This window comes from Melopsittacus undulatus, chromosome 12 (genome assembly GCF_012275295.1).
Source record: "Melopsittacus undulatus isolate bMelUnd1 chromosome 12, bMelUnd1.mat.Z, whole genome shotgun sequence".
Lineage (NCBI taxonomy): Eukaryota > Metazoa > Chordata > Aves > Psittaciformes > Psittaculidae > Melopsittacus > Melopsittacus undulatus.
The window spans coordinates 11,572,979-11,589,038 of NC_047538.1; the positions used below are offsets into that span (position 1 = coordinate 11,572,979).

At 52.8% G+C, this 16,060-nt stretch overlaps 1 protein-coding gene across 1 annotated transcript in view; it reads left to right on the forward strand.

The window, feature by feature from the left end:
• SRRM4 (serine/arginine repetitive matrix 4) overlaps positions 1-11,204 on the forward strand; it is a 39,233-nt gene extending 28,029 nt beyond the window's left edge. The window contains exons 9-13 of the mRNA XM_034068557.1: positions 5,201-5,538; positions 7,082-7,294; positions 7,565-7,675; positions 9,233-9,367; positions 9,932-11,204. Coding sequence (XP_033924448.1) covers positions 5,201-5,538; positions 7,082-7,294; positions 7,565-7,675; positions 9,233-9,367; positions 9,932-10,196 — 1,062 coding nt within the window. The 3' untranslated portion in view covers positions 10,197-11,204. The remainder of the gene's footprint in view (positions 1-5,200; positions 5,539-7,081; positions 7,295-7,564; positions 7,676-9,232; positions 9,368-9,931) is intronic.
• Positions 11,205-16,060: the final 4,856 nt, after the last annotated feature.

Genomic DNA, 16,060 nt, shown 5'->3' on the forward strand with positions numbered 1-16,060 from the left:
ATGCCAGTGTGCTTTCAGTGGAGCAGTGCAATAGAAATACCTGCAGGGCATGAATCTAATTGCTTTTGTTGTACCTGATGAAGATAACTGCACGCTGCAGACACTTTCCTTGCCAGCTCCTTTACTTCCACTGGGACTCATTTACAATGTCACAAATTCACACAGGCTCGAGCCAGATTTTCAGTGAGGCTCAGTGGGGCATGGCTGTTCCAAATGATGCTCGTGTGTTTGCAGAAAGGTAGGAGTGAGAAATACTGGGATAGCAGGTGTAGGAGGGCTCAGTAAACCTTCTAGCAGACCTGCATATTGGCTTGCTGTTGCTCTAGCCTGTTCTGGTTTACATAGGAAAAGCTATTCTTTTAACTGGTAGGCAGCATGTTTCTGTCAACAAAGAGGGCCCTTGAAGAGCAGAAAGGCAAAGCCTGCCATGAAAATGGAAGCTGTTCTCTCTTTTCCTTAACTCCCACCAGGAGTGGACTGAGGTTCTCTCTCCCCACCAGGGGACTGAGGTTACCTCTGGTGTGGGAAGTTTGCAGCTCAGCACTGGGACAGAGAGAGGGCAGCAGCCACTGGTACCAAAGGAGGTGGGGAAGACAAACCCTTGCTCCAAAGTACTGCCAGCCTAGCTGAAGCCAAGGTGGGGATACCCTGCCCTGTGTCACATAACACTGGCTGCACCCCAGCATGCTGAAAAGGTCTTTGCAAAGGAACAAATCTTTGGCTGGCATTCTTGGGAATTCAGCCCCAGCAATGGATCTGGGAGCCAGGCTGCTCAGCAGTTTTACCACCCAGCCCCAAATAACCCAAACTCTGACTTTGCAGGGACAGTTCCGTCATTGCCTTCATGCTCCTGGACTTAGCTTAGCCCTTGTGGTACAAAAAGCCTCACCCTGAGCTCTCTATCTAGCCAAAAAGAAGGGTATTTTTCACTCAGTATTGCTCAATATAGTGGGATCTGTAGCTGTGCAGCCCTCAGCAGGTGCTGCTCCCCGCACCAGCAGCTCCCCAGCAGATGTCTGCTGGGCCCTTGCTGAGAGCAAGGCTCACCAGGGTCATTGACACAAGTGTTTTATTCCTTTCATTATTCCGATGCACAGAGAAAAGAGCGAAGGGGAGACATTCTGCACCTCTGAAAAGGAAATTAACTCCACTTTGAAGTGAGTTGCAAGACAAGAATGAAAAGACCCAAGAAAGAACTCCTGCAAGCAGAAGTGAGGCTGTGCCATGCAGCTCTTTGATGGGTCTCAGCCCCCTTAAGGCTGAGCAGATGTAGAGTCATCTCTCACCCCAGGGCTGTTTGCAGCACAGGGAACAGAGTCGTTCAGTTTAATTGGAAGATGAGTAGTGATTGTATTTTCCTAACCTATTAGACTGCACTGCCTCTTGGTCTAGGATCACACTCACAATTACAGTCTGGTGTATGAGTGAGGGCCTTATTTCTACTCCCCCTTCATCTTGATTAAGTAATTTGATTTGAAACCAAAAAACTCCAATAAATGTATCTTGGGCTCCTTTGAGGGCAGCAGTAGCTCCCCTGCTGAAAGCTGGAGGAGGCAAAGTTCACTGGGATTGTTTAATTACTTATTAGAGAGGGGGGAAAATGAACATGTTTACATAGAGAAAATGAGATTGTGAATGAGCAGAGAGTTTTAGGACACTCTAGAAAACCAAAAAGCCATTAGAATTCAGCTGAGCTCTGTAGTGTTTGTAGATGTCGCACAGTGTTTTCAGATGTGGGACTGTTGCCATCTCGGGTGGCTGGCATGCCTTTCAGAAGCTGTAAAATGGGACCAGAAGCAAAGCCAAGGTCGTCAGGCAGGGAATTCACCCAAACAGACAGGCAAGTTGAGCATCTCGAGGCTTGGCCTGACTCTTGTCACAGAACAGAAATCTCCCCCAGAGCCTGCAGGGAGTTACTGGCTACAGCCCTGTGCCCTGAGGTGGTGGGGCTGGAAGTTGCTGTGTCCCCCCAGCACCTGCCTTGCCCCAGCCAGCTCCTCCAGGCCTCACAAGGACTGTGGACTCCATATTTCACTGATACCCACATATTGTGGGTACCCACAGAGTGCTGCTACCACTGATGCTGAGCAACGGAGGAGCTTGTTGATGCCCTGGTCACTTGACAGATTTTGTGATGTGCTGACAACAGTTGCTACTTTGAAGGCAGACTTCAATGAAGGCAAAGCAGAAGCCTTAAAAGCTGGTTTAGAAATGCTAAGAAACTGCAGACTGGGAGGAAGCAGAAACAAGTGTGTGTGATGCTGGGGCCAGTGTCCATCAGGGCAGCCCCATCCCACTCCAGTCCTTTCCTACCTCTGCAGCCAGGAAGTACTTCACAATGGTGGTTTTATGCCTGTAAATGAGAGGTGATGAAAAGCTGGCTGTCTCTTGGGCTGGGTGCAGACCTAATGCAAACCGTAACTCACCTATCAAAAAGTACCTAGTGGTGTGTTTTAAAGACAATCCTGTATCTTCTGGGATGTGGCTGGGGAGAGTGCAGTGGTTCAAAGCAAAGAGGCCAGTTTTCTCAGGGCTCTGGATGTGGCATTAGGGTATCTGAAAGAACTGGTGAAAAACATGACCAAATATCTCTCCTATGCTCCTTTGACATTGTAATTTCTACTGGAGTAAACAGAGAAGTGCTAGAGCTGAGAAGCAGTAAGGAGCACTACCAGATGAGGAATTGCAACATGTGTCTCCATTCATTCTTAGTTGGGAACACTTGGGAGATCTTTCTGGTCTGTTGAGGGTTTCTGCTTTGAAGGTGCAAGCTGGCTAGCGAAGAAGGATCACTTCAGTTCCCTTGTCTGCTGCTGGGGCTCCTGATGTCTCCAAGTTAGCACTAAGCATCACTTAGAAGGTAGTATGGGGTGGGGATGGGGGAGTCCCCAGCTCCAGTATGGATTTGCTAGGATGAACCAATTTCTATTCTGTTGTCCCTTATCCCAGAAGCAGTAATGCCTCTCTCCCTGGCAATATAGGAAGTATTTGGAGAACTTCCAGCTCCGGGCATTTTCAGAGTGTGAGAATGTTGTGGGCAGCTGCCACAGCACAGACTGTGTGCTGGAAGCTGCTGTGTGTGTTGGTAGCTTTGCTCTGGTTTCAGTCACTGCTGGTTCAGCGTCTGTGTCCAAGTCAGCCACCTTCACCCAAGGGACATAGATCAGATGCCACAGGCAGGATGTGAAGGCACTATCTGATGGGATGAAGGGGCTCCATGTAAAAGGTGACTGTAAAGGGTCTGTAGTCCCACTGTGGATAAGAAGGAGCCCTGTCCTTGCACCAGCCAGTCCAGGGCTACGTTCTCCAAAGGGGCTGGCCCTGATCCTGCTGTGTGACAAATGACCCAGGTCTCTGCTCCCTGAGATATTACCAACATTGCAGTGTTGTTTTCTCAGCTCGGAGCACCCCAGGTTTGTGAAGGCAAAGCATTGCCCAGTTCCTAATGTGAAGAGCATGGCATAGAGGGAAGGCATTTTGTGCCCTAGAGCAGTGTGAGGACATGTGCAGGTGTTTGAGGGAGTATGACTTGTTGGGAACGTGTTGGAGGACTATCCCAAGCTGGGAGGACCAAATCTATGTGTCCATGTGATAAGGACCCTAGATCACACCTCATGGATCAGAACGAGGGGAGCATCTGAGTGAAAGAGGAGGAGGCCACATAAGAGTGCAGATGTGCTGGGTCTGCATTTGGCCCTAAACCTCACCCCAGTGCAAGGGCAGGGTGTTAGCACTAACATAGCCTCCCTCCCAGTGCTGGTACATTCCTGGACCAGCTCAGGTAAATGCCAATGGAGTTAAAACTGACTTGTAAAATACTCAAAGGATGTAAATCACTTTGGTGGTGCTCAGGACTCCAGACAACAGTCCTGCCCAGGGCAGCCTATGTGGATTCGGGGTCCTTGCTGACCCCATTGGGTTCAGCAACCACTGAAACCCAGCCAGAGTTTGGCTGAACCCCATGCAGAGGCTGGCAAGAGCAGGGCTGTGTCCCCTTCCCCATAGGGCTACAACACAGCAGAACAGGGGGGGATATTTTTCCTTCTCTATTTCTTTACTTCTTCCCTCACTTGAGTTCCCTTTGTCGCTTCATGCAGCCCAGGGGGATTTAGTGCAAGCTGTGACCACAAGCGCTCAGCCTCCAGGGATGGGCTGAACTGCCTAATTTAAAGCAGAAGGAAACAAAACTGAATAATAAGGGAGCCCAGCAAGGAGCCCAAAAGCAGTGGTGCCATTTGCTTAGAGGAGGCGAGCAAACAGTTGGCAGTGTGGATTGAAGAGAGGGGTTATGTTTTTTTCATGTCATTTGAGACTCTAATGATGGACTTATGTTGCCCGCTCTTCCTTTTTTCTTACACCTTACCTACTAAAGGAGGAGTTCTTGATGGGTAAGTGGATGCTATCCGCAAGACACCAGGGAATGTATGAGAGGTCACTTCAGCGCATTAGCTATATCTTCTTCAGGGGGTAAAAAAGCACACAAAGAAGTATCTGTATACCTTTAATTTCAGAGGGATTTTTCTTTTTCCCTCCCCCCCCTTTTTTTCCCCCTTTTTTCTCTTTTTTTTTCTTTATTTTATTTCAAAATGAGAACTTGTTCATTTGCCAGTTTTTCCTTTGTACAGAAGCCCTTGGTTTGATTTGATTTTTTTCTTTGCTTATTTTAGTGGCATCCATTCAGCCTCTTTATTAAGGAAGCTTAAAAAATTCACTGCTTTAAGATTTTGTTTTATTTTTGTTTTCTTCCCAATGATTATGTAGGGTTTTTATATGTATATACACATTAATTCATTTATTTTTCCCCTCTCCCCTCTTTAAGGCTAAATAAGGGCTTTGTCCTCTTTTTGATTCAGTTATTTTGGTTCTTTGGTTGCCCGTTTACTTTGCTGAACTCTTTTTGTTTAACATGAATCGCATGCTGATACTCTTTGCATGATCTCTAAATCTTCCCGTTATCATAGCAGGGGGAAAAGAAGTTTCTTCTTACTGTGGTTTTCTTTCAGGGATGTGTGCTTTTGTTTTCTTCTCCTCTTTCTTCTTTTTCTTTCTTTCTTTCTTTCTTACTTCGTTTCTTTCCTTTTGTTTCAGTGCATCATGATGGTAAAATTTCTGGGTTTATTAAAAAAAAAAGGCAAAATAAAACCAGAAACACACCCCCCAAACCCGTTCAAACAATGCCAAATGGCTTTTTTGCTTTCAGATCTCTCAGTCAGGGTCTTCTGCTGACCTCTTTACCAAAACAGACAGCCCGCCTGGCAACCTAGCCAGCCACAATGGAGAGTATCATGAATATGACTCAGGAAACGATACTTCCTCCCCTCCCTCCACTCAAACGAGCTCATCCAGGTCCAAGGACAGCCAGGAGAAAAGAAGTCTAGTCCATGATGGCTTTGGCCATGCCTTCTCGTCCGGGAAGCCCAAACTGGCCAACAGCGATAACAGCTCTGATTCAGGAAATTCCTTCACCAGTTGCTTTTCCCAGACCAAGGGAACAGCTTTGGAAAATCTGTCTCCAGATGCCCAGGGACAAGACCGAAGGTCAGTGATTACCAGTAGCTGCTGCTGGCAGCCACATACCTGGTACGTTGTTGCTCTGTATCTCCTGCCCGCTCGCCAGTTGCAGTGGTGAGCTGGCAGGGGGGGGTTTGTGGTCTGGAGGCAGTGAGATGTAGATGAGACCCACGGTCTTGTCAGTCTGGAGTCCAGAACCCAGCAATGATCAATGCTGTAGCCTGAAGAGGAAGATAAAAACCCAGCCATCACAGCCCTGGGCATTGCTTGTGCTAGCTCTTCTGGTATCAATGTGGTTAACAGAGGGTTTGGCCCTGGATTGAGCTGTGTCCTGAACATGTCCCCGCTCAGCTGGGCATGACCGTGGCAAAGAAGAGAGTCACTGGTCCTTCTGGGTGAAATCTGAGAGGTGCATCAGGGGGTTGCTGTGCTAACTTTCCCCATCTGCTTACTGTGAGGAAAGGAAGTGGGGCTCATTTTCACTAAAACCATTCTGGGCTGTTCTTTCACTTATCCAAGGAGCCAGATCCAGCCTGCCCCTTCCCAGTCAATTCCCAGGTGACAAGACAGCATCTTCTGCAGATGGGGAGCACAGGGAAGGGCAAGTGCCTGGCTGGCTGCAGGATAACACAGCAGCAGCTCTGTGTGCTGGGGCCAAAGGGCAGCAAGGCTGGTGGCAGCAAATCAAACCATGACCCAGTGCTGCAGGATCATCAGGAGAGGGGAGTGGATGCCAGCCTCCATCACCACCTCCCATTCCTGGGAGTTTGCCCACTGATGTAGGGGATGAAGGCACTGAAGTGCAGTGGTTGGTATCCAAGGTTAGGTGCAGGCAGTGGTGTTAGAGAGCTCTTCCAGCTCAAGCCCTCTCCTCTTTAAGGCTGAAAGTTAGGGCCGGGATGTGGTCTGGGGGTGGGAGCACTGAATGAGAGGAGAGGGAGTCAGGGAATTGGTGTTGGAAGGAACAAGCCATCGGTTTTAAGTCAGAGGGTAAAATTTTAGGGCTGTGTGTGCTTTTCACATCGTGACTCCAGTGGGATAACTCTGCCTTCACATGGGTGCAGCTGGGATTGCAGCTGGCCCTGGCTGCCTCGGAGCTGACCTGCCTTGCTGCTGGGCTCTACCCCAGGGCGCTTCTGGAAGCAGAGGAATTCACACAGCCCTGCTCCTGCTGCTCCACAGCCAGGCTGGAGCACAGCCCCCTGCCCTGCATTGCTCTGGCTTCCCCTTGCTCCAGCACTTCTCACCTCACTCTCTGCTGCACCACTCACTGGCCTGACCCAGGCTCTGGCAACCAGACACCTGTGATGTGTTGGGCATGGGACAGAAGAGCTGCCTCTTGCACCACCTGAGAGCTCTTCCCTGGCACAGCCTTGAGGGTGAGCTCTGGAGCTCTAACCCACAGGGTCTCCTGCAGCAGCAGCCTGAAGAGCCAAGAGGTCTTTTTTACCCCCGGTTGTGGAAAGGGAGGATGGGAGTAGTTGTTGGCTGGAGCATGGTGCTCCCCTCAGCCAGGGACCAGCCCCAGCTCAGCCCCAGCTTCAACGACTGTCCAAATATATGTCCACAGAGGGTGCCTGTCCTTATGTCTCAGCTGTTCAGAGGAGAAGAAGCGAGATTTCCCCCCGTCCCCAAGCCCCAGCTGCTCACTGAGGCCATGCTCCCGCAGCGAGTCCTACACCAGCACGGGCAGGTCTTCCCCTGGCTCCAGCCGCTCCCGCTCCTCACACCACAAGGCCTCTCCCAGGTACTCCCGAAGCAGGTCCCGTTCTTCAGGAAAGAGGTAAGGCCTCTAAACGGCTGTCTCTGTGACCCTGGGCAATGTCTAACTCTTGCAGCCTGGCAGGCTCCTTGCAGGGGAGGTGTAAGAGTTTGGGGGGTACCTAGTTCACCCCACATGGCTTGGGGTGCAGTGGCCACACAGAGCTGAGCTAGAACCCTGAAATATGGGGCATCTCCTTCCCCCAGCCCCATGAACCCCAGATTTGGAGGAGTCTTGACCACCTCCCCCTCCAGCATTTTTAACTCTTCAATGGTTCTTGCCTATCCTCAGGTCTTCTTCACGTTCCCCCAGCTACTCCTCCAAATCCTGCAAAAAAAGTCCTGGGAGCAGGAGTTCCAGGCCTCGTCGGAGCCCCAGTTACTCCCGCTACAGCCGTAGCAGGTACAGTTGTCTCCTCGTGTGATATCTGCTGCCTCATCCTTTCCCACTGCCTCCTTCCCTTGCTGGGACTCCAGCACACTCACTGCCTCCTGCCAGGCCCAAACTGCTCCCTCAGCTTCCTCACTGGGTGCTTTAGTCCTCAGCACTTGGGGTGAGAGGGAGCAGGGGGACGTGGAGCAAGGATTATGGCTGCACGTTATGTTGGCCCTCAGTCCAGTGGGAATATCTCACCCTTTATTGCCCCAGAGCCCAGAGATGAGCCTTTCACTTCCTATGGGAAAAATGGATTTCCTGTAGCCTTGTGCTAGTTCAGGGGACTTTCACACAAAGCACTTTTGGAGCTAGGCAGGTTGCTGGGAAAGAGACCTGGTTTATCCCTGGCTTTGGAGCATCATGGTCCTCACACTCGGAGCATGTGGCAGGTGAAGTGGCTGTTCCCTTGCTCTGAGCATTTGCAGCCAAGAGTGCACAGATGGCTGCTTGCTGGTGCTTGCCAGAGCCTCATTGAAGTGGGAGATGCCACACAGGAGAACCCAGGGACTGCCCCTCTCCATCCTGCTGGTGTAAATGGTGGGCAGAGGATTAGGCTCCAGGTGGGTCTGCGCACACCTTTCATCACCAGAGGAGCTCAGGCTGGCCAGCAGCCCCTGCAGCAGAGCTGCAGCCCTTGTCAGAGAGGGATCTTAGTGCAGTAGGGAAGGACACTGCTTTCCAGAGTCACAGCTCTGCCAAAGAGTTGTCAGGCCCTGTGAAGTGCCCCTGCTGTGTGGGGAGATGTCAGGTACCCTCATGCTGGCACTCACACAGCCTTGCAGAGGAAAACCCAGTCCAGGCAACCGAAAACACACATCTCATGAGCTCAGCCCTAGAGATGCCTTTGGGCAGGTTTGTCTGGTAACATCTCTGCTGCTGTGAATGTATTGCACCCTTAAATGTTATGTTACCAGGGTCTGGTTGTTGCAGGCTGTGACAATCCCTGCCGTGGTGTCACAGAACACGTCCTGCGTGCTGGGATCAGGCCCTTGACCTGGAACAGTGCTTTGCAGATGGCATTGAGCAGGATGTATGAAGTCAGCTCCACTCCACAGAAGGGCCTGTGCTGACGTGTGTGGGGAATTTAACAAAAGAGAAAACCATAGCAACACTGGCACTCCTCCTGGAGAGCAGGGCAGAGCTGCACAGCCCTGCAGGGATACTGGGGCCCTCTGCTCACGTGGGGCCTGCTGCCAGGGTTGTTCTGGCCTGCTTCTGCTGTATAGCCAGCAAGAGCCGTTTTAGTAGAGCTAAACACAGAGTGCATCCACAGACACAGGAATGTGGAAGTCATCTTAGCCTGGCAGTGCAGGGCCACCCTGCTGAAAACCCCAGACATGATTACTGCTCATGTCCATTGTGCTCAGTGTCTCTTTGTCCGGCTGAATGAATGAGCACAGGGCTGATTCTACCAGAGCACTTTGGTTTAGTGCTGAGTGTCCACTGCTCATCTGTGCCTTCATGGGTCATTGCCCCCACACCCAAAACCCCAGTAGTGACAGTTTCAATGTGTGCCTTCCCCAGAGACCGTGAGCACAAGTACAGCTCCAGTGACAAGGAGTCGCACCGGGAGCGGGACCGGCAGCGACGCTCCTATTCACCCCTAAGGAAGCGGAGGAGAGACTCCCCCAGCCACCTCGAAGCTCGGCGCATCACGAGGTAAGGGGATGTGATCCCATCACTTGGAGACAAGCTCAGCCAGCACTCCCTGGGGACATGTGTGCTCTCTTTGGGTCCCAGAGCTTGGTTTCTCCAGAAGGAGACTGGTTTCCCTTAGCCTGATCAGGTCCTGCTGCACCTCCTAGAGCCTGGGGATTTCCAGCTAGAGGCAGAGGGAGGATGGAGGGTCTGGTTTACAACAGATGAAGTCAGAGCAGGGGCTCCCCCATCACATGCCATGAGCATCCCCCTCCATAGCTTTATGTTTCACCCTCTGCTGTAGTAGATCTTCCACACTATACAGTTTCAACACTGAGTCCAGCCTTCCTGCTGAGGGCTCTCTGGGACAACATCAAGCAGAGTCCAGCCCCAGACTTAGTGCTTGGGACATCCCCAAGGGCCATTGGAGGTGTGTGGTTTGTATCCCAAGGCCCGTCAGCTACCTGATCTGCTTTCAGTCACATTCTGGGGGAGTGTTTTGCAGAATAAGCAGTACTTTTTAGAGTCTTCAGCAGTAAATCCATCCTTGTGCTGCTGGTAACCTGCACCTCTCTGTCCCCACAGCGCCCGCAAACGCCCCATCCCCTACTACCGGCCCAGCCCCTCCTCCTCCAGCAGCGCCAGCAGCTACTCCTCCTCGTACAGCAGCTTTAGCCGCTCCCCGAGTCAGAGCCGGAGCTACTCCAGCTATCGGACGAGCCGGAGCCGAAGCTGGAGCAGCAGCGGCACCGAGCGCAGGAGCCGCAGCCGGAGCTCGGGCCCCAGGAGCAGCCGCAGCAGGAGCAGGAGCTATGACTCAGGAGGCAGCTCTGACAGCCTGCGTCGGTAGGGAGTGCCGCGGACGGCTCCCGGTGCTGGCCTCACCTCCGAATTCCTGGCATTCTCCGCTTCCTTCCCACCTACCTGGCCATCGATAGCGATCATCCCGATACTGATGTGGTGGCAGCGCCGGGTCCCCCTTCCCCAGGTTGGAGTAAGAGCCGTCATGCGCCCAGTGCAGCCCCTTCACCACCTCATGGAGTGGATCAGTCCCAACTCCCCAGGACAGGGCTGGAAGAAGGGTTGGTGCTTTACAGAGGGTCTGTCACAACAGACCTGCTCCATCCTCCCCATCGCTGCCACTCTCCAATGCGCTACCATCTGGTCCAAAGGAAAGAATTCAGCCTCTTGCTCTTCTGCCAAACCAGGAACCAGTGAATGATTTTCTGCTGGAGGGAGAAGCCCAGATAGGGATGGATTTGCTGGGAAGCTTTGGTGATGGGTGGGAGCGATTTGTCCCCACCAAGGCAAGTATCAGGTCCCATGGGTCTCTCCTCCAGAGTTTGTGCCCATTCTGCAGCAGGCCTCTTCCATGAGAAAATACATATTTATTGCTGGTCAGCCAGTCCCTGCTATAAGTAGAAGGCTAGAAACCCTCCTGGCATAATTCCTTAGGGGAAAAAAAGGCTGTTCCTTCTCTTCCTCCTGCTGTTTTCTACCAGATATGCACCATCTTTTGCAGGCCTGTTTCATCCACCACCCCACCACTGTGACTTGCTTGTGAACTGCTGAGGTCTGAAGCAGACATGGGGCCAATGGGATGCAAGAGAGAGGAATGCTGGTGTCAGGCTGTGCTCTGAGGGTCAGGGCCATGGGATTCCCTTCTCAGAGAAATCCTCTTGCAGTTTGGGATGAGGTTTTTCTAAAGGGAGGGCAGTGCCTGTGGGACTGCAAGGTCTGCAGATAGGCTGCTGTGGGGTGCAGTGAGAGCACACAGGGAACCCCATTCCCCTTCCTTATAACAGGCAGCAATTTTAAGCAGTGCCAGGAAGATTCAGGACTTGTGTCTCCTCAGGGTCCACTGAGGCAGGCCTAGAAGATGCACTGGCCCCAGTTTGTTGCTGGGAGGAGGGAGCAGAGCCGGGGGGTGGGGGGACACAAAAGGCTGCCCTCTAATTGCCTGGAATTCCAAGGAGCTGCAGGCAGCAGGAGGAGGGCCCTGCCTGCTTGGGCAGCCCTGGGCCCTGGGGTTTTGTCTCCCTGCCAGCCCAGCTCCTGCGCAATTCCTGTGTTTTGCAGGGCAACAAAGGCTTCTCCCAGCACAGGCTGAGCTGGTGCTCAGGAGGGTTTCTCTTACAACACCTGGGTGCTTAGAGATGTTAATTTGGGCTTAAGGCATCCCTCCCTCCCTTTTTCCATGCCCTCCCCTTCCATCGTGCGTGATCATTAACAAGTTTGGGCTCCATGAGTCAAGGAGGTGTGTCACTCAAGTGTCACAGCAAAGGGCTAAGGGGAGAAGGAGAGGGGGCACAAAGAAATGCAACATCCCCCCCAGCTACAGTTACCACAGTCCCCCCAGCAGGCAGAGGGGCAAAGCTGCAAGTGGAGGAAGGCCAAGCACCATGTGGTGTTCTGATAGAGCTGGATGGTCACCTTAGCAAGCACATAAACCTGTTATCTGTTGGAAAGGACAACAGGGTGGGGTGTATTCCCACCTGAGAGGTATGAAACACAAGGGTCCCCCTTGTCCTCTGTCTTCAAATCCCAAACCCTTCCCCTTTTCCCAGTCCCTCATCCTCAGTAATGCAGTAATTGGAGGATGACGGTGGCTGAGGCAGTGCTGGGCACTGCTCAGTGGCTTGCTGGGGACCTGTCCTGCTGGGAGGTCACATTGTAGGACACAGAGAGACAAACTTTGCTGGTGAGGCTGAGCAATTGCTCCAGGGCTTTGGCTGAGGGATCAGAGATGGGGTGTTCTTGCAGTTGGGTGCCACAAGCAGCCCCTTGGCCATCTTCTGCAGCAGACTCCCTCCTCATAAAGGGCTGAAACCTCATCCTTCTTCCCCAAAGAGTCTCTCCCAGTGTGACACTGAGCACCCTGTCCTTCTGCTCCTGGGGGAGATCCGAAGGCAGCGATGGGAGCTCAAATCCTGGATGCATCAGTGTTCCAAGAGTATCCTCATCCCTCCTAATGCATATGGAAGGAAGCAAGAAGCCAGGAGGTCAAAAACTAGGACAGAAGAGAAGAGGAGCTTTGTGCCACTGGTGTAAATACCAAACACAACTGAGTGGGGACAGATGATCAAAGCACCACATCAGGGCCAGCAGCACCCACTGCCCATGGGACAGATGACTCCAAGGGTTGTGTGGGGCTGACAGCAGCTCTCGCTCCCATCCAGCTGATCCATGCTTTAAGGGCTGCCTCTGTTTGAGTGGTCCATGGCAGATAAACATTCCTGGGGTTTCCTCATGTTGGAGTAAACCTCTTTATTTATTTATTTATTTATTTATTCTTGTGATTCTATGTTTAACTGTATGTCAGGATGGATGCAGGTGCTCCCTGGTACCAGTATTTATTTATTTCTGTTTGTTTTGAAGCAGTACGTTATTTTGGGATCTGTTTGTTTGTTTGAATGTATCCATGCCGCTGGTCTCATGTAAACGTTTACAGCCCTGGCCCCTCTCGGTGAGGAGTGACGGTCACTGCTGCTGCCAACACATCCCTTTGGCTGCGCTCTCTGGAGCAGGGTGAAGAGGCAGCAGGACACCGGGCAGAGCTGTTGGTCCGTTCTCCTGGTAAAATCCAGGGTTTCTCAGTAGATTTGTGATGGATGTGTCCATAGAAATGGGTCTGGGACCGCACGGAGGTGACGGCGAGGGTCTGCTCACCGGCTGGCCACACACTGGGGTGTCTGCGGTGCTGCAAGAGGAAGTCTCAGCCCATCCCTGCTCAGCCCGGTCCGTGCTCACCCGGCTGGGTGCCAGCTGGCTGCTGCTGCTGTTTGCCTTGGCTCCGCACAGCCCGAAACCGAGTGGCTCTGCAGAGGCCCCGCTGCTCCCCCTGGGAGGATGCCACCGCCAGGACTCCCCTGCCCTGTTTATCCACCCATGGAAAAACTAAAGGAATGAGGCTGCAAGTGAGTGAGCCAGGCTGAAGGTGCTTGCAAAATCCCGGCTCTGGTGACAGGACCCAGCCGAGCCTGTGCGTGCACGTGGATGTGCAGGTATATGTGCAGGTGTACACAAGATCCCTCAGTGGTGGCATTTACCTTTTAACTTACTTCAGATGTGTAGTACAATGGAACATCACCACCCCCCTGTCCGTGGAAGCTGGGTTTCCTGTTGCTTTGCCTGAAGCCCATGAGCTTTTCTGTCTGTGCCTTTTGCCAGCACTTGCTTAGTTTTTAATGTCGTTTTGCTCATTCATTGCTTTCATGGACTTCTGCTCCACATCCAGCACCTCAGCGTGCTGCTGGTGCTCTCTGCAGCACTCAGCTGCTGTGAAGGCAGCTCAGTGGGTGTTGGTGAATCGCTGCTCGCCTGCTGTTAGCCCCATGGGGGATGCCCAGGGCTGGCTGCAGCTCGAGGAGAACATCTCAGCTGGCTTTTGGAGGCCCCGTCTCAGGGGGTTTTGCTTTCCTCAATCACAGGCTCTTCCCCACCCATGATTTTGTTTCCATCCCCTAAGCACCCCACTTGCCTTTCCCCTGCAGAGCACACCACAGCACCCATCCCAAATGTCACCCTGACCCCAGAGTTGTGCTGTTGGGTCCCCCTGCTCCTGGGACTACCTTGGGGTTATCACACTGAGCAAGGCTCATCCCACCTCTCCCAACCCCTGCACTGGGGCCAGGCTCAGACAACCCAGCACCATCTCTGCAGGTTTGCTGGACAGCAAAGATAAGGGATGATCCAGAGCACTGCTGTGTTCTTTCCTTCCTTCACGAGTCCCAGCACCCCATTGACCTTTGCTTCTTTCCTTCCTTCATGAGTCCCAGCACCCCGTTGACCTTTGCTTTGTGCTGACTGCAGCTTTTCTCAGTGTCTCTGTTGCTTTGGAGGACTGAATTTGTACCAAACTTGTGTGCAGCAGCCAATCACTGTTATTTTGCTATGCATTGTACATACATTGAGCAGGCTGAGAGGACTTGGCCTCTATTTAATATTTATTTCTTCTATTTATTGAGCATTCCTTTACAAAAGCTATTTGGGTCTTGCCATTGGGTCCAGGAAGGCAGGGAGCTTCCGAGGTGTTGCCATATCCTTACAGACAGGTATCAGAGAGGGGGTTACCGGTAAGTGAGGCTGTCACCAGCATGGAGACAAATCAGGGTCAGCGGGAGCTCAACCACCAGTGATTCAGAGGAATCTCATTTAGATGAAGATGAATGAAGCAGGGGAAGATCTCCATCTTCTTGGACCAGCTCCTGTTGACCAATCACAGCCCCCGGGATGGTGCTGGGCATTCGGAGGTGACAGGCCTGTAGTGGTGGAGGAACAATCCTGCTTTTCCTCCTCTGTGGCATGCAGAGATCCCTTGAGATCTTTGACCTCCCACCACAGCCCCCTCTTGGTTCAGTAGTTAAGGAAAGACTTGTCACCTTTTCATTGATGTGACAAAAGGGATAGGGCTGAAGTGATTTGCCAGGCAGCAAGGATGTCCTCCTGCTCCATCCCGAGGCCCTCATCCTCGTGCCATGTCCTGCCTTGCCCCTTCCACCTGCAGGGCACCCATCCTTGGGGCTATCGGGATGTTTGTTTGAGAAAGGGGCAGATTCTGATGCCTTTGCCCTTCAGTGCCCACTGGGGTTTTGTTACCTCCTTACCAGAGAACTCTCATGACTTTTGCTGCTACCTGGAAGTTTGCACATGATCGGGAGGGGCTCCGGAGCCCTGCTGCACCCACTGTTGTGGCAACGGATCCATGGTCAAGCATCCTGACTTTTGGGCTCTTGCCCAGAGAACAACACCCAGAACCTCCCCAGCCTGGGGCAGCTCTGCCTCCAAACCCAGGAATGAGAGGATTTGGAACAAACAGGTGAGAAAAGCCGCGAGGGAACCGGTGTCCGTGTGTCCTCACCCGCTGCTCCATTCCCATCTGCTGCTGTGACCTCATTGTGACATCCCCTTTGCTCTCCATCCAAGACTGTATTCCTTAGTCTTCCTGGGGTATTCCTGTTGTTAGCCTGGTTAGAAGAAGGGTTCCAATAAAGGCTCAGACAGTGTTTCCTTCTCATCGCAGCCCCGGTGGTCATGTTCCTGTTGGATCCGTGGTGGGATATTCTGGGTTATTTCAGCTGCTCCGCAGGGAAGGGCCCTGCTGCCGAGGGCTGGCTCCTCAGGCACTGGGTGAAGCAGGAGCAGTTGTGGGTTGGTGTTTGTGGCAGCTCCCCCTGCCCTTTGCAGGCGCTGTGGTCCCTTCGCTGTTCCCAACAGGGCATCCAGGAAGGGCCTGGGCACAGGGGGGCAGCGTCCCTGGGTCCCTGGGAGGAGGAGGGATGGGGGGGAGCTTGCTTCGTGCTGCCCAGAGCTGATGCGGTGGGGCCCGGCTGGAGGCTCCTGTGACAACAGGAGCTAAATTGGGATGGCCCAGGGAGGGTGAGAGCCGGCGGGAGGGGACATGTGACTAATTGGGATAAACAAGGTGCCAGGGAGGATTCCTGGCCGGGGAGGGAGCGTGGCCTGCAGCTGTGCAGGGAAATGTGGGGCTGGAGATGCTGGGAGGCTCCTGGAAATGGCAGGATCCTGGAGCTGCCCCAAACCACCCCGGGGCTCGTCCCGTTCCAGCGGGTGGAGAACTGGGGTGATCCTGCTCCCCAGCCAAGCTGAGAGGAGCTGGGCTGCAGGGCCAGGCAGGACAAAGGGGATGGAGGGGGATGCTCTGCCCCTCCACTGGGAGCTGCCTCCTTGCACCCACGGGTGCTCAGCCAGCAG